Genomic DNA, 18,968 nt, shown 5'->3' on the forward strand with positions numbered 1-18,968 from the left:
AGCATTACAACTAATTAGTATTTGGGGTGAAAGTAATTCATCTTGTAATATGTCATAAATTGATTTTTGTTGTAAATATGCCTGACAAGATTGTTACACTGAATGACATTTTAGTGGGTGTCTTCTGTAAATTAAGGAAAAATGCATGATAACAAAAACAAAAATGCAATTAAATTAAACGGCAAAATAACAACAATTTAAAGCAGTATTACACTGATTTTTTTATGCTTACACTGTTTTATATATATATATATATATATATATATATATATACACACACACACATACACACACACGTACAAACTTTAACCATTTTTTTAAATTAAATGTAGGAAGTCTGTTCACCAAGGCTTCATTTATTAGATCAAACAGTAAAACAATATTGTGAAATATATTTACAGATTTCAGCATCATTACTGCAGTCTTTAGTGTCACATGATCCTTCAGGAATCATTATAATATGCTGTTTTGCTGCTCAAGAAACATTTTTTTATTATCAGTGTTGAAAACTGTTGCGATTCTTATTATTTATTTATTTTATTTATTTTTTTTGGGATCAATTTTTTTATTGGGTGATTCTTATATTTTTGAGTAAACGTAATCATTTCTTAAGAATTCAGTGAATAAAAAGTACAAACAAACAGCATTTATTTGAAATAGAAATGTTTTTGTAATATTATAGATGCCTGTACTGACACATTTCATCAGTTTAATATCTGTTTTTTGTCCTGATCTTCATTATCGTTTGACAAAATCAAAGTCAAAACACTTCTTTTTCGCTCTCTGTGTGCCGCCGGTATGGAGCGATGGGAACGGCAGATAGTTGGAGTGGGAGAAAAGAAGAAGCCGAGAGAGGTGGAGCCTGCAGCACAGTTTGAGAGCCTCTCTGCCGCCGGCTTCTCCTTTCCTCTTCCTCTTTTGTCTGTGTGCTTTGTGTCTTCATTTGTGCTTCTTTGTCTTGACAGTGAGCGAGTGCATGCAGCACGTCACGTGATCGCGCTCTTCTCTTCTAGCCGCTGTCTCTGTGAATCGGGGCCTTTTCTCCTCACAGCTCCTGTATCCTATACATGCTGCGGTACACAAGATGTTTACAGCTACAGCAAGAGAAATTATTCCAGTCTGATAACATATTTATGTCGGGTACAGAGCCCCAGGCTGTAGTGACGCCCAGTGTGTAGAGGTTGTTGTTTTGGGAACAGACAAGGAGTTGTGTGTTTTGTAATTTATTCAATTTGCAAGCACGTTGAGGGAGTTGCAGATGGTCATGTTGAAATTAGATTTGTGTAAATGCAGCTCAGGTCATTTAATTTATTTAAAAATAGCCCACTGAATAAATAAAAGTGCCTTTCTAGGTTATCTGGAGATACCAGTGATACAAGAGCTGGAACAATGTAATGAAATGTTCAGGTTACCAAGTTATTACTGCATTTACCCCACTATCATGCAAAAAAAAGCAAAAACTTTTTTCAGTATTTAAAAGAAATATGTTTTATTTGACTCATGAAATAGATAAGATCATATAATCTGATAATTATCTTAACATTAAAGTAAAAATTAAATTAGAAATAATTAAATTCTTTTAAACTTACAACTGTATAAAACATAAAATCTTTTTTTTTTTTTTTTTTTTTTTTCTTGCCTAAATGTTCATGTTTGAATGAAAAATTGGAAAAGATGGGAAGGAGACTAAATATATTTCACAAAAGTGTGTTTTTTGTTTTAAATGGAGCAAAAACAGATGATATATATATTTTTTTTATTTATGTCTAGCAAAAATGTATATTCATAAGTGTACAAAATATTCAATAACTTATGATTTGTTTAATTTATATGATTTTTCCAGGTCTAGAAATCACATTTTTATAATAAGAAAAAATTCATTTTCTAACAAAAAAAAAACACAACAACTTTTTGCGTGCATAAATGTTAATGTTTGAATGAAGAAGTGGGAAAAGATGGGAAAGAGACTAAATATATTTCACAAAAGTATTTTTTAAAAAGAGCAAAAAACAGATACTTTTTTTTATTTTATTTTTTTAATTTATGTCTTTATTTGTTTATTTTGTCTGTTTGGGAAAAATAAACATTGTAGAGCTTGGCATAACTACAAAAAATGTATATTTATAGCTATAGAAAGTAAATCCATTAACATATAAGATTAAATTATATGATAATTTATATATGTATATGATTTTTACAGGTCTAGAAATCACATACATATATATATATATATATATATATATATATATATATATATATATATATATATATATATATATATATATATATATATATATATATATATATATATATATGTATGTGATTTCTATATATATATAGAAATATAGAAATATATATATATATATATATATATATATAATTTAGATATATAATTTATAAAAAAAATCATTTTGTAACAAATTAGTATCAATACCACATAAATATTACGCTGCAGTGTGCAAAAACAGATTAAAATGTTTATTTTTTTATGTCTCTGTTTATTTATTTTTCTGTTTGAGGAAAAAAAAAACATTTTAGTGCTTGGCATAAGTAGCAAAAATGTATATTGAGAAGTGTACAAAAATATCCATTAAATTGTAAGGTTTGGTTAATTAATATGATTCCAGGTCTAGAAATCACATTTTTATAATAATAATAATAATAATAATAATAATAATAATAATAATAATAATATTAATTCTAACAAAATTATATCAAAACCACAAATATTACTCTGCAGTGTGCAAAAGCAGAGCAAAAACATATTTTAAAAAAGTGTTTATTTTTTATGTCTTTATTTATTTTGTTTGGAACAAAAAAAAAAAAAAAAAAACACATTTTAGAGCTTGTAATCATAAGTGTACAAAAATATCCATTAAATTATAAGGTTTGCTTAATTAATATGATTTTTCCAGGTCCAGAAATCACATTTTTATAATTGAAATCTTGATTTTCTAACAAAACAATATCAAAACCACATCAATATTATTCAGCAATGTTTTGCAGAGTAAAAAAAAATAATATAAATAATAATAATAATCATTTTGCTTCAATGGAAAAAGTGCAAAAAGATGGAAAAGAGACTAAATATATTTCACAAAAGTATTTTAAAAAATGAAGCAAAACATATTTAAAAAAAAAAAAAAAGTGTAAAGCCTTAGTTAATACTCGGTTCAGAATAAACACGGTTTATTTATTTATTTATTTATGTTTGCTACTACTACTAATAAAAAATATTAGAATGTATGTTTTTATGTTCTTGGGTTAATTTGAAAGTTTAGTTTCTGTATTTAAAACTTTTTTTTTGTTTTAATAAATAAAAGTTTATGTATCTTCTGGGGTTTGAATGATCCTGAATGCATTATCAGGGTTTTAAAATAATAGTCTGTATCCCACACACAAAGTTTGTCATAATCCACATCCTGTGCTCCAGTAAAAATGAAATAACAGTGCTGATTTGGATCAGAAACACTCCAAGATTTACCTACACCTTATTCAAGTTGTTCCAAGCTCTGTTATCAGCAGAACCTGTTTACATGTTTTCCAGTGGTGACCTCAAACAGCCGCTGCAGTCATGCCATATTGCTAGATTCACGTATGACTCTCTGTTTTATTCCAGAGTCAGACAAATATGTTGTGTTGATGGCCAGTGGATTCATCTCGAGCAGATTGCTTCAGGAATTCACTGTCCTGCAGGAAGGATGATGCAGAGTTGTTCTGTGATGTTCATTCCCATGGCATTAGCTGCCTGATGAATCATACATTACACCAGCATTCAAATCCAAACCCTCACAAGGTTATCGAGGGACGGCGCTACAGTGCAGGCTTTTATGAGCAGCCTTTAGTTGCTGTTTCTGCGTGTACAGCAACACGACGAACATGCTCGCTTTGATTCGGTGTAAATTTCTATGCTGTGTGTTATTTTTTTTCTGGTTGTGGTCTACATAGAGGTTCACAATGCTTAATCTTTCTCTGAGCCGCATTTAAGTCTATTTGGAGAGTTTTCTACACGTACAGGGCTCTATGAAATTTTCCAATTAAAAATATAAAGCTATATATTAATCCAGAAGAATGTCTAATTCATTGAAATCATGAAACTTACACAGTTTAACAGCAATTTAGTAAGTTACGACTGAGTTTTAGTGCCAAGTAAAAAAAAAAAAAAACTAATTAAGATTACGAGAATAAAGTGGAAATATTTCAAGAATAAAATCAAAATATTTTAAGAATATTCTCCTAATTTTGACTATTTTCAAATGGTTCGACTTTATCATAATTTAGACTTTATTCTTAAAATATTTTGACTTTTTTCCTTATTGCTGACTTTATTCTTGTCATTTTGACTTTATTCTCAAAATATTATGACTTTATTCTTGTATTGCTATGACTTTATATTTGTAATTTTTACTTTATTTTTAAAATATTTTTACTAGTCTTGTAATTTCCACTTCATTCTCAAAATGTTACAACTTTATTCTCGTATTGCTTTATTATCAAGATTTTTGTTATTCTTGTATTGCGATAACTTTATACTTGTAATTTTGACTTTTTCAAAATTTTTGACTATTCTCGTAATTTTGACTTTATTCTCAAAATATTTCAACTTTCTCGTAATTTCAACTTTATTGTTAAAATATTGCGACTACTCTTGTATTGCTACGACTTCATACTCTTATTTTTGACTTTATTCTCAAAATGTCTAGACTTTTCTTGTAATTTTGACTTCTCAAAATATTGTGACTTTATTCTTGTATTGCTACGACTTTCTTGTAATTTCAGCTTTTCTAAATATTACGACTTTGTTGTCGTATTGCTACTTGTTATTTGACTTTTCAAAATTTTTGACTTCTCATAATTTTGACTTTATTCTAAAAATTTCTCAAATTGCTACGGCTTTATTCTTGTAATTTCGACTTTATTCTCAAATACTTATTCTCAAAATATTACGACTTTATTGTCATATTGCTATGACTTTCTCGTAATATCAACTTAATTTCGAAAATATTATGACAAAATGCTATGACATTATAACTGTAATTTTGACTTTATTTTTTAAAAATATTTGGACTATTCTTGTCTATTTTTGTAAATTTGACTTTATTTTTAAAATATTTTGACTTATAGTTTCAACTGTTCTCAATCTTAGAACTTTATTCTCGTATTGCTACGACTTTATACTTGTAATTTGACTATTCTCAAAATGTTGCAACTTTTCTTGTAATTTTGACTTTATTCTCATGATTTCGACTTTATTCTGAAAATATTATGACTTTCTCGTATTGCTACGACTTCATACTTGTAATTTGACTTTATTCTTAATATGTTCTTTATTCTTGTAATTTCCAGTTTATTCTCAAAATATTACAACTTTATTGTCATATTGCTATGACTTTATACTTGTAATTTTGACTTTATTGTAATTTCAGCTTTCAATATTGTGACTTTATTCTCGTATTGCTACAATTTTGCATTTGTAATTTTGACTTTATTTTTAAATTATTTTGACATTGTTCTCATAATTTTGATGTTATCCTCAAAATATTGACTTTAATCTTGTAATCTCTTTTTTTTTAACATGGCACCAAAATGCTGTCTTATTAAAGGCACTATGAAATATGTTTTTTTTTTTTTTTTTTTTTTTTTTTTACCAAATTCTGTTTTCCATTTCATTTTCTTTATTCCATTTTAATGTTGAATGTTTTAATCTTTGTTTGACAGTATCTGGAGGGGCCCAAATGTGAACTGTGTGGACAGCACTGGATACACACCTCTACACCACGCTGCTTTAAATGGACACAGGTGAGTCCTGTCACCCAATGACCTTTGACCCCAAGGATATTTTTAGTTTGATTTATTTAAATGTGTTTGTATTTTGAATACCACGCATAAATGTTTATGTATCTCTCTGTGTTCCTCAGTGAGGTGGTGGAAGTACTTCTGAGGAACGAGGCTCTGACGAACATGGCTGATAACAAGGGCTGTTACCCTCTGCACCTGGCAGCGTGGAAGGGCGACCAGCGAATCGTCAAACTTCTCGTCCATCAGGGTCCATCTCATCCCAAACTCAATGAACAGGTCTGAGCACCCGACACAGAGCAGCCTTCACCTCGGGCATATTCTGGGTCATTTACAGCATAATGTCTATAGGCAGCACTGTTCTGATATCATTTAGGTTTATTTCATGCTACAAATAGAAGTCAGAGTAAATACTGTCCATTGCACTGTAAATGTGCACCATTTTAACAGCACACCATCTTTGACCATTAGTATTGGGTGTTTTTGACTGTAAACTCAGCAGTTTCTATGCAAGGTGGGTTTTTTTGACATGTCTCAGGAATAGCTGCAGCTGTTTATCACAACGACTGTTGCTTCCTCCTAGAGCTTTTTCACACTGCTCTCATTTACACTTTGAGTGTGTGTGTGCAAAGATAAAGCTGAACATGAGTTCAGTGACATCTCACCCTTAATACAAGCCGCTTTCATTTACAAGTGCTATTTTTACTCGTAGCACGTTTGGGGTGAATTTCAGATCTTTTTTTTTTCTGGTGTAAAGTTGAAGATGACAGACAGTATGATCGTTTCACTTTATGTCTGCATCAGCTGCTGAAGTCTGAATCAATACAATGTCTGTGAACTTTAGGACAGATTAGATACAGATTAACCAAATTCGCGTGCAGAATCAATAACTACCAGTATCTGAATATAAACCTTGACATTTCCATTTCGTGCAATTTTAAATCCAAATTTGGAATAAAATTCAAGTTTTTATTCTTTGACGAGATGATTTGACATCACATGTTGAATTAAATGTACACATCATGTGACAATAGTGCAGTGCACTGTTTGAAATGTTTATAGTATTCTCATGCATATTGTTTTTATAGGATAGTAGTACTATCGTACTGTAGTATAGTGCGATAATATTCACTATTCAAAAAATATTTAGATATTAAGAATGTTTGTAACCAAACATTTGCTGGTAGCCTTTGACTCCCATTGTATTGAAAAAATACTATGGAAGTCAATGACTATTTGCAACTGTTTGCTAACCAACCTGCTAGTGTTTAGTCTTTTGCCTGACATTTAAAGAGCCCCATTATGTAATTTTTAAAAGTTCCTAATATTGTTTTGGAAGTCTCCTACAATAGATTTACATGCATGAAAGGTCAAACAACGCAATATGCATTTAATATCACCTTATTTTCCAGCGATTCACAAATGATTTGTTAATAGCTTATTGTTCTTTCTTATTTAGTCAACACATTATTTTTTAGAATTATGAAATTACATACAGTTGAAGTCAAAAGTTTACATATACCTTGCAGAATCTGCAAATTGTTAATTGTACCAAAATAAAAAAGGGATCATACAAAAGTTATGTTATTTTTTTATTTAATACTAACCTTAATAAGATGTTTTACCTAAAAGACGTTTACATATAATCCACAAAAGAAAATAATAGTTGAATTTATAAAAATGACCCTGTTCAAAAATTTACATGCACTTGATTCTTAATACTGTTGTTTCCTGAATGATCCACAGCTGTGTTTTTTGTTTAGTGATAGTTGTTCATGAGTCCCTTGTTTGTCCTGAACAGTTAAACTGTCCACTGTTCTTCAGAAAAATGATTCAGGTCCCAAAAATTCTTTGGTTTTTCAGCATTTTTGTGTATTTGAACCCTTTCCAACAATGACCGTATGGTTATGAGATCCAACTTTTCACACTGAGGACAACTGAGAGCCTCATATGCAACTATTACAGAAGATTCAAACACTCACTGATGCTCCAGAAGGAAACACAATGCATGAAGAGCCAGGGGGTGAAAACTTTTGGAATTTGAAGATTAAATCCGATTAACAGAGTAGGTTTAACCTATTTTGTCCTCTGGGAAACATGTAAGTATCTTCTGTAGCTTCTGAAGGGCAGTACTAAATGGAAAAAAAAAATATATTTAGGCAAAATAAGAAAAATGTATACATCTTCATTCTGTTCAAAAGTTTTCACCCTACTCAACTACTATCCTTTCAACTACTATTTTCTCTTGTGGACTATATGCAGACATCTTTTTCAGGTCAGTAATAAATGAAAAAATAACATGCATTTTGTATGATCCCTCTTATTTTGGTAAAATAATTAACATTTTTTTAGTTTCTGCGAAGTGAAACTAAAAAGTAAACTTTTGACCTCAACTGTATAAAGATGTACTTCGGAAAAGCACTAGGTTCAACTAATTGCATTTAATATAAATGTATATGTTTATAGCATTTGAATTTGACTTCCATTAATTTTTCACTTCATTTATTATATTCATTTAAAGTAGATTGTTTCTCTAACAAGTGCTCTTTTTAAAGGTTTATTTTTCATAAGACTGAGTCAGTACTAGTCTTCCACACCAAACACAGGCACTGGATGATACTATGTATTTCCACACCCACAAAGTTCCAACTATCATATATTTAAACAACAGTGTAAACAGTATTTACCTGCAGGACAATCACAGATTAATGACAATGTTTATCTCAGGACTAGCTTCAGTCTGACATTAGGAAAGCGTTTTCTCCTCTCACTTGTCATTTTGTTCTGAAGCCGCCGCCTGTTTATTTCCAGGGCTGTGACATCTTTCACCAAATGAAGCTGAATATTCATGTGCACCTGTACTTGCCCATTATTGTACAGCGTTGGTTTGTATTGTCTGAAATGTCCCCAGAGGAAAGCAGAAACGGCCTGTCTGCTAATGCTCTCATTTCGCATAATTTGGAGAGGCTTTCATGCATTTATTATTCAGCAGTGATGCACTCAACGTTATTCAGTAACATAATAATCACAGTTTTCATTTAACATTTCTGTTATTGCTTGTGTACTACTTATAGCACACAGTGTCTCAAAATGAAATGAAACGGAAGCCAAACATGATTTATTGTTATTGATTTATGAATTCATTTGATAATTTTTGGACTTGATTGCTAGCATTGTTTCATTTCATTTTTTTTTCATAAGGCTGGTTTATTCTCCGTCATTTGTTTGGTTGATTTGACAATGTTAAATACATTTTTCAAATGTTTCTGATTTTAATTAATTCTAGGTGCCTTTTAGCAACACATATATTCATTCGTGTGACGTTTATCGTTCGACGGACTGTAAGCCAGCCTGCGGTTTCTTTTGCCTGTTTGATCATGTCATTCATTAACAGTGAGTCGTTGTGTTTAGTGTGTGTGTGTGTGTGTGAGGCTGAACACATCTCCTTCCTGTTCTCTCCCCTCTCCCAGAGCGCTCTAGACCACACAGAGTTCAAACGCTGTGGCCCGTTTGACCCCTATATTAATGCCAAGGTGTGTACCCATGACCTCTGACCTCTGACCTGCACGCTTTATCTCCACACGCCTGGGTTTGTCTGGTTTCTGTGTCGGGACAGTGTCGCTTCACTCTTTCCTCATGTTTGTGAATCATGTTGGTATACGAGCACACATATGCTGTGTATGTGTGAAGGCGTGTGTTTATGAAGACGTCTGACGGACTGTGCTGTGATTCTCGCAGTAGTCTGATTTATGTGTTTGTGTGTGGGAGCATTTTATCATGACTGTTAAAGCTGAAATGCTGTTTTTGTGAATTGCAAAAATGACGATGGATTCCTAACAGGTTTCTCAATTGACAGGCAAGAGAAGGTATTATTTTCACATTCATTTCTTTACCATATAAATGCTTGTCAGTACATTTATCAGTGCATTTTTACACCATATTTAGATGACTGTAGAAGTATTTATGAAATTGCAAAGATGTACTTACGCTCTACTTAATGGGTCAATAAAGCACTCTAATTTCATATAATATAAATTTAAACTATGATACATTTTAATGTATATTTTATTTAGATTTTCATATTAGATTTTTCAAAATGTATTTTTGGTGCAAACCCCATTCAGAAACTTGCTGGGGGAAATGATACCATAGAGAGGACCTCTGCAAACCCTCATAACTGTGTCAGTCAGCCTGTTAAAATATTATATTATTTTATTTTATTTTATTTTTAAAAGAGAAGATAATGTTAGTTCAGGCTGTAAAATGTCTTGTGGTGCAAGTAATGATATTCATCATTATAATCAAGTTTCTAATCATGATTACAATTACAGATGCCACAATTATGTAATCGTTCAAAGGCACAATTACAAAAAATCCACTCATATTATTCTGATTTCTTATGGTGTGTGTTTTTGTGTTTGTGTTTTGTGTGTGTGTGTGTGTGTGTGTGTGTGTGTGAGAGAGAGAGAGGGAGAGGGTGAGGGAGAGGGAGAGGGAGAGGGTGTATGTATTTTCCCTACAGGTTGTCTTAAGGGTTTTTTATTAGCATTGTTTTAATTTTTTAATATTTACTTTTTTATATTTAAAGAAGAAACTATATATATAAAAATGTGGCATGCAGTTGCTTCAAACAATGGTATAAAGCTATTCAAAACATCGTTCAATATAAATTGTGATAATCGAAATTAATAATCGCAATTGCAAGTTCAAGAGAATAATTAACAATTATGATTTTGTCATAATCGTGCAGCCCTACATCATCTGTATAAAATGCTTTTTACCTTAAACATATTTGTAAACTATTTTATTTTATTTTATTTTATTTTATTTTATTTTATTTTATTTTATTTTATTTTATTTTATTTTATTTTATTATTATTTTTTTTTTTAAAGAGAGGATAAAGTTAGGTCAGGCTGTAAAATGTCTGTGGTGTAACTAAAGAAAGTAATGATATTAATTTGTATAAGATTCTTTTTACCTTAAACATATTTGTAAACTTTTTTATTTTATTTTATTTTATTTTATTTTTTTTTATCATATTTTATTTTATTTTATTATTTAATTATTTATTTATTTATTCAAAAAGTCTAAGGAAAATGTTTTATTACTTTTGATATTAAGCATGATATTTAATTGAACATTAAATATTAAAATAAATAGATTATTAAAATTTTTCATTATTTACACATCAATGGTTTATATAAAATAAATAAATAATAAAATTTTACTTTGAAAAATATATGAACCTGACACTGTACATACAAATATTATATTTCTGAGAAATTGTCACACGTTTTAAACTGTTTTTAAAACATGTACTAAACCAGTAAAGTACTTGCTTGGTAATATAAGGTAACTACATGGGTTAAGGTTAGGTTTTAGATTAAAACCTGGTTATTTCCTGGTTATTGTAACTACTATAAGTATATAAGTACATAGTATGTACATGTGGAACAGGACTATAAAATAAAGTAAAATAAAAACCTAATAAAACCTATTGATTTTCTTTTCTTTTTTTCTTCATTTTTTTTTTTTTTTTTTTTTTTTAATTTTTTGACACTGTATTTGTCGATCCATGCATAAGCCTTTCTAGCATTTTGTCCCAGTACTGAATAATCAGTCAGATGTCTTTGCAGTTCATAATGGGAGAAGAGAAAACATTTGAGCATTGAGAAACTTCACACACTTATCCTTCAGAAACAGCTGTATTTTGTGTATTGGATGTCCCGTTGAAGCTCTCTTTCGTTCAGTAGCACAGAGGGGTTTGGCAGAAGCATCAGATGAGTGTCATATACAAGCGTTTGTGTGTTCACGTGTGTGGTGTGTCAACCAGGTTACAACTGAACAGACTGAAGTCCAAATGAATAATGCATGAGCTGACAGGAAGTGTGTGTCACTCAGGGTGTTTTGTGAGTGTTAAATGGTGTTTCTAGCATACCTGCTGTGCCACACACACACAGAGTCAAGAAGCTCTTCTGTGTAGCCGTCAGCTTGCATCAGCGTCAGGAAGCGTGTGAGGGGTGAGATAGAGATGCAGGCGGAGAGAGCTGGAGCGTAGTCATGGCAACAGTGTCATGGCTGGAGAGCTGAGGGGCCGAACCCGCCAGCACATCAACAAACACATGAGCAGAAAAATGAAGGCAAGAGGGGGAAAAAAAGAATGCTGAATGGAGGAGAAGCCATAGTGTAGACGGGTTTGGATGTTTTGTAATAATAATAATAATAAATAATAATAATAATAATAATAATAATTTTTATGAAGTACTAAAATTTATACAAATTAATTACATTAATAACAAATTAATTTAAAAAAAGAAAAAGAAAAAAATGGTAGAAAGGTCATGGCTGACTTAAACTTAAATTAAAATAAAAAAAGGAAACTAATTCACAGTATTACTAAATAAACTAAAAACTAAACAAATAAACTAATAGATAGAAAACACGAAATGGTAAAAAGCACATGAATGACTAAAATTTTACTAAATAAAAATAAAATAAACCTAATAAAAATGAGAGAGATGATTGACTAAAACTTGGTGAAATTAAAATTAAAACTGAAATAATAAACTAATTCACAATATTACTAAATAAAAATAAAATAAAACCCTAATAAAGTACAAAAATCACAAAATGGTAAAAAGCACATGACTGACTAAAATTTAAACTGAAATTAAAATGAAAAAAAAACTAAATAAAGCAAAACGAATTCACAATATTACTACATATAAAAATAAAATTAAAAAACCTAATAAAAATGAACTTAAAATGAACATTTAAAAAAATAAAATAAAAAAATCTAATTAAATAATAATAAAAAAAATCTAATATCTAATCTAATAAAAAATAAACTAATTCACAATATTCCTACATGTAAAAATACATTTAAAAATGACAAAAAAAGCACAAAATGGTAAAAAGGACTTGACTGACCAAAACTTAAAATTAAATAATAATAATAATAATAAGTAATAATAATAATTCAAAATATTACTTATTAAAAATAAATTTAAAAACCTAATTAAAATAAATGAAAAAAAAGAACAAAATGGTAAAAAGCATATGATTGACTAAAACGTAAACTGAACATTTAAAAAAAATAAAAAAATAAATAAGAAAAATCTAAACTAATTCACAATATTACTACATATAAAAATACATTTAAAAACCTAATAAAAAAATGACAAAAAAATCACAAAATGGTAAAAATGACTTGACTGACTAAAACAAACTTAAAATGAAATAAAAATAAAAATAAGAATAATAATAAATAATTCACAATATTACTCATTAAAAATAAATTTAAAAACCTAATTAAAATAAATAACAAAAAAGCACAAAATGGTAAAAAGCATATGATTGACTAAGGCTTAAAATAAAATTCAGATAAACAAAACAAAACAAAACAACAATCAAAAAATGCATAACTAATCAGGGTTGCCAGGGTTTTCTCAACAAAAACTGCCCAATTGCATTTCGAGGGGGGTCCCCCATTAAAAATTCCATTCCGGGGTGTAAAATACTTATTTTTTTGTTGAGATTCCCCCCGGTAAATTCGCATGCCAGGAGTTAAATATTATGTTATTGGGGTCGTTTCAACCTGCGACAACAGTAGCCCAGTTCCGCGGGAAAACCGCGTACTTGGCAACACTGAAACTAATTCTCAATATTACTAAATAAAGATAAATTAAAAACTTAAAATGACAAAAAAGCACAAAATGGTAAAAAGCACATGACTAAAACTGAACTAAACCCAAGTGAAATTAAAATTAAAACTGAAAAAAAGGAACAAATGCACAATATTAACAAACACTATGGTGTTTCCTACGGCAAATGTGTTCATGTTTGAATAGCTCCCTATTGGGGGGTAAAATTTAAATAAATACATAAACAAATTGGAAATCATATCTTGCTAAAATCATGGAATAAATCTGTGTGACTTGTGTAGTTACTACAGTTGAACAGTCAAATTTTTTAAAAAATCATGTTCGGTGTGGACAAACACTGATAATAACAAAACAACCATCCTGATAGAAAACACACGCTTACCTGTTCATACAGCTGATCCACACTCGGTTCACCTGCCTACTATGAATCTATTTGAGGAGAGCCTTATTTAGCAAATGCATTCTCTCCACTTCGCCTTGATTATGTCTGTGGGGAACCTCTCTCTCGCTCTCAGATGACCTAGTTAGCGCCGTCTGTGTGAAAACCTACAGAAAATATTGTCTTGTCATCACAATTCCCACTGAACATTATAGGTCTATTCCAAAAGCTCATTGTTTATCTAGAGATTTACACTAGACTGTATTAAAAACGATTTCAGATCCCAGAACGCTGTAAGATTTGTATTGATTAAGCCGTGAAGTCAGGTTTTGAGGCAGATCAGAGTCTTATTCGTTTTCCTTTACTGTGAATAATTCGTAGGTCTCGGTCCAGCGTGAGACTCTGGAGGTTTCTGTGATTTCCAGCAGCCGCTGTGCATCACGAGCCGTGCTCTCTGTGACAATAATTGTTTAAAATCACATTAGTTGTGTTTTTTTCTCACTGTGAAAGCTTTTATGTGTGTGTACCAAACATCCCTGTATAAATGCTGTGTTTGAGATGGCGTAGTGTGCGGATGATAATGTGGAAAGCATTTGCGGCGCGTGTCCTCCAGAGAGATCACACATCTGTTTGAGTGCTCGCGTATGAGGGAGATGTGTTGAGATGCTTGACTGAGACTGAGAGACGTCTACGGTTTTACTTCTGTCAACCGAGGCTTTATTTTGGCAGCTGGCTCTGAATCTTATGAGATCTGGCAAGGATGTGTCTAGGTTGTATTTCAAGCTAAAGGAAAGAGATGACGTATTATTTACTGTGTGAGAGATGATAATTGAACCCATAAGGCACAAGGAAAGCCTAATTTCATTTAAGATTGTTTAGATTTCAACCAGTGCTAGTATTGTTTATAGTTTGAGTGTTTGTTCATATTTTTGATTAGCTTTTGTTTTATTTTTAAAGTTTAGTGTAGTTTAGTTTAGTTTTAGTAACTTTTGTATCAACCTTTTATTTTAGGATTTCAAAGTTTTGTTATTTTACTTTAATGTAGTTTTGTTTAGTTTAGGTTTTAATAATTGTTTTGTGCCTTTGTACGTTTTCGTTTTTTAACATTTGTTTGCTTGTTTGTTTATTTTAGTATTATTTATGTACTGTTAGTGTATATTCATATTTTTTCATATTCATATTTTTAAATTTAGTTTAGTTTTAGTAATTTTGCGAGACTTTGTCTTATTTATTTATTTATTTATTTATTTATTTATTTCAAGTTTTCTACGTTTTTCAATGTAGTTTTTAGTTTAGGTTTTAGTAAGTTTGTTTTGTGCCTTTGTCAGTTTTATTATTATTATTATTTTTTTTAACATTTGTTTATTTTTTTATTTTTTTATAGTTTTTTTTTTTTGTGTGTGTGTGTGTAGTTTTAAGTTTAAATGAGCTTTTAGTCATTTTGTTTCATACCTTTGTTAGTTTTAGTTTTTTACCATTTGTTTATTTATTTCTACTTTTTAATTTTATTTTAGTGTAGTTTTGTTTAGTTTAGGTTTTGGTAATTTTGTTTTGTTCTTTTGTCAGTTTTAGTTCGTTTATTTATGTATGCGTGCATGTATGTGTTTGTTTGTTTTATTTATTTCAAGATTTTTAAGTTTTGTTTTTTTTTCATCTAATATTTATGTTTTATATTTATTTTGGTTTTGTTTTAATTTCAAGATTTCTAAGTTTTGTTATTATTTTATTTTATTTTATTTTATTTTAATTATATGTTATTTCATTTTAGTGTAGTTTTGTTTAGTTTAGGTTTTAATTTTGTTTAGTCATTTATTATTATTATTATTTTTTTTATTTATTTATTTTTTTAATTTCAAGACTTTTAAGTGTTACTTCTGATTTTTATTTTTAATTTCAGCTTTATTTAAAAAAATTTTGATGTAGTTTTAGTCAACAGTAACAACACTGAATGCTACAATATTTGTATGACAATTTACCACATTTTCTTCCATTTCATACTGTATTGTGTATATAAAATCTGTTGTACTGAGTTGATTTAAATAAAATGCAGTATATTCTCTTTTTATAAATATAGTAAAAATGACCAAAACATAAATGCCTTTATGACAAACACAATGTTCATTAAATGTTCTTTAAACTGTTATTAATAATTATTTAAATAATAAATAAATAAATATCCATTAAAATAAAGTAACAATGCAAACATCTTTTATTAAACACAGGCCTCAATTCATACATAATATATAAATAATAGATTTGATTTTAGGATGTAACAGATCATGAAATATCATGATTTTGTGAGATTCTCCCGTGTGTGTGTGTGTGTGTGTGTGTGTTTCTCTCGTGCACTGCTCTGGTGGCAGCATCTGTTCCCACAGGCACACGCTGATGATGTAATCACCCCTCCCCCTCTCACAGGTTATGTGCTGATGATGTAATCACTATGACATCACGTGGTAGGTCAGCTTTCAGCACTGATTATCCTCATCCGTACGCATGTGCGCTGACCTGACAGGCTGCGTATCATAACCCTTCTCGAGTAATCCACACATATGTGAACACGCCAAGCTGCGTTTGTGTCTCCTGTGTGATTTTAACACTGAATTTCATACAGTGAAATTGTGAATATGCACATGTGAAGCTTGTGTGTCGTGTTAATGAGCTTACATGCTTTGTTCCCTCAGGAAGGGCACACGTGCTCACGTATGGAGTCATGCGCTCACATACGTGCGATAAGATGCGGGATGACAGTCTCTGAGCTGAGGAGTCATCGGGCTTATTAAACACAGAGACAGTGCGAGTGTGATGAGAAAGCTAAGCTCCGGCGGTTTGGATTTGTTTTATTAGGTTTAGTGCAGAGCTCAGGAAAGGCCATCACTGTGACCACACTTACTTAAACATCAGAACAGTTGTTTACTCACCCACATGTTGTTCCAAACCTGTATGATTTGCTTTTTTCTGTGGAGCACAAAAGGAAGTATTTTGAGAAATGTGCTGGTTGCCATTTTACATGCAATTAAAACATTTCAGGATTTTTCTCCATATAATGGACTTCAGTTGCGCCCCCGATTTTGAACTTCCAAAATGTAGTTTAAATGCAGCTTCAAAGGGCTCTAAACGATCGCAGCCGAGGAAGAAGGGTCTTACCTAGGGAAACGATCAGTAATTTTTTTTGGAAAATAAAAATGTGTATACTTTTTAAGCACAGAAGCTCATGTAGCACAGGCTCTGGGATGCACGTTCACGACGCACTATTGGATCACGTCGAAAGGTCACACTGAACTACAGACCCAGTGTTTACAAAGCAAACGCGCAAAAACTAAGGAAGTGCAAGTAAGTCAAACGCTGTTTACAAACAAAAAGCTACAACAATGTCGGACGATTCTGAAGTTGTAAGAGAAAATAGCATGTTGTTTTTTGACATACTCCACCTTTTTGAGCCGGAGTACACAGATGATGAACTTACACGTGATTCGTAGTAGTGATGAGAAGTTCGGATCATTTTACCGACTCGGACCTTTGAGTCTCGTTCAGCAAAATGAACTAATCTTTTTTTCGAGTCATTTCGTTAATTTTAGCAAAATCAGCATCACGTGACAGCCCCATAAGATGAACGAACGACTCAAAACTCGAAGACTCGAAACAGGTGAACTGATTCCAGTACAGAATCTAATAGGACGTTGCGCATGCGCGACTGAACAAATCACTCCGCGTTCTTCCCAAGTCACATTAAAGATTTGTTCAAAATTAATGAATGGTTCAAGAACGACCCATGAGCATCCCAGAACCTGTGCTACACAAGCTTTTGTGCTTAAAAAGTATAAAAAAATTTATTTTCAGAAAAAAATGACCGATCGTTTCGCTAGATAAGACCCTTCTTCCGTGGCTGGGATCGTTTAGAGCCCTTTGAAGCTGCATTTAAACTACATTTTGGACGTTCAAAATCGGGGCACCAATGATGTCCATTATATGGAGAAAAATCCTGAAATGTTTTCCTCAAAAAACATAATTTGTTTACAACTGTAGACAGAAAAGTAATGATGCTGAATAAAAAAGTACAATACTATTTATATTGTTCACAACAACAACAACATAATAATAATAATAATTATTATTATTATTATTATTATTATTATTATTACATAGTATTATATATATATATATATATATATTATATTTTATTATAATGAAAATTATACAAATAAAAACTGAAGTTTTGTACATTAAGTTTTAAAATTATTTCCTTTAATATTGTTGACACAACAACAACAATAAATTATTATTATTATGTTTCTATTATTACTAAAGGATGTATTATTATTACTTATTATATATTATTACATATTACAATATTTTGCATTAGAAGGAACATTTTAAGAAGAAAAACTGGTTTTGTACAGTTTAAGTTGTAAAATTATATAACTGAAACTATTATTATTATTATTATTATTACTATTATTGTCATTATTATATTTTATTAACTGTTACCATTACTACAAACATTTATTATTATTATAATTATTATTATTATATTTTATTAACTGATACCATTATTACTACAAATGTTTATTATTATTATTATTATTATTATTATTATTATTACTTATTATTATTATTATTATTATTATTATATTTTATTAACTGATACCATTATTACTACAAACGTTTGTTGTTGTTGTTGTTGTTAAAAACAACAGCAGTATTTTTATTATTGGAATGAACATTATAAGAATAAAAAACAGTTTTGTACATGTATTATCTAATATGCATATTTTATTAAACTTTTTCATTTCTTCGATCTTACTAAAATGATTAGTTTCAGTTAACAAAAACTACACTGGAACAGACTAAATTTTAGGTCATTAATTAGTGATCCGTCCATGCTACCTTATGTTTATGAGAGTAGTAGCGGTTTTATTTATTTATTTATTTGAGTTTCATTTAGCAGCTAGTTCTGGTACAAGTCAAGGGAGAAATAGAAACCGCTTGCAAGCCAGACTCAAACTCGCATCACATGTCATGTCATTTTCTCATCACTTTTAGTCAAGTTTGTCCACTCCATTGGCATTTTAGAGGTAGTTCCTTTTTGGGCTTGTGAGCGCTGACATGCTCAGTCAAACACAAACAC

The 18,968-nt window shown here is 30.3% G+C and overlaps 1 protein-coding gene across 3 annotated transcripts in view; it reads left to right on the forward strand.

Moving 5' to 3' along the window:
- The window catches only part of LOC127154555 (ankyrin repeat and SAM domain-containing protein 1A), a 139,617-nt gene that overhangs the window by 30,775 nt on the left and 89,874 nt on the right, over nucleotides 1-18,968 (forward strand). For 2 of the 3 annotated variants that reach the window (XM_051096161.1, XM_051096160.1), the window contains exons 2-4: nucleotides 5,719-5,799; nucleotides 5,919-6,075; nucleotides 9,267-9,329. In XM_051096161.1, coding sequence (XP_050952118.1) covers nucleotides 5,719-5,799; nucleotides 5,919-6,075; nucleotides 9,267-9,329 — 301 coding nt within the window. The remainder of the gene's footprint in view (nucleotides 1-5,718; nucleotides 5,800-5,918; nucleotides 6,076-9,266; nucleotides 9,330-18,968) is intronic. The other variant, XM_051096162.1, reaches the window with a different exon arrangement.

This window comes from Labeo rohita, chromosome 23 (assembly GCF_022985175.1).
Source record: "Labeo rohita strain BAU-BD-2019 chromosome 23, IGBB_LRoh.1.0, whole genome shotgun sequence".
Classification (NCBI taxonomy): Eukaryota; Metazoa; Chordata; class Actinopteri; order Cypriniformes; family Cyprinidae; genus Labeo; species Labeo rohita.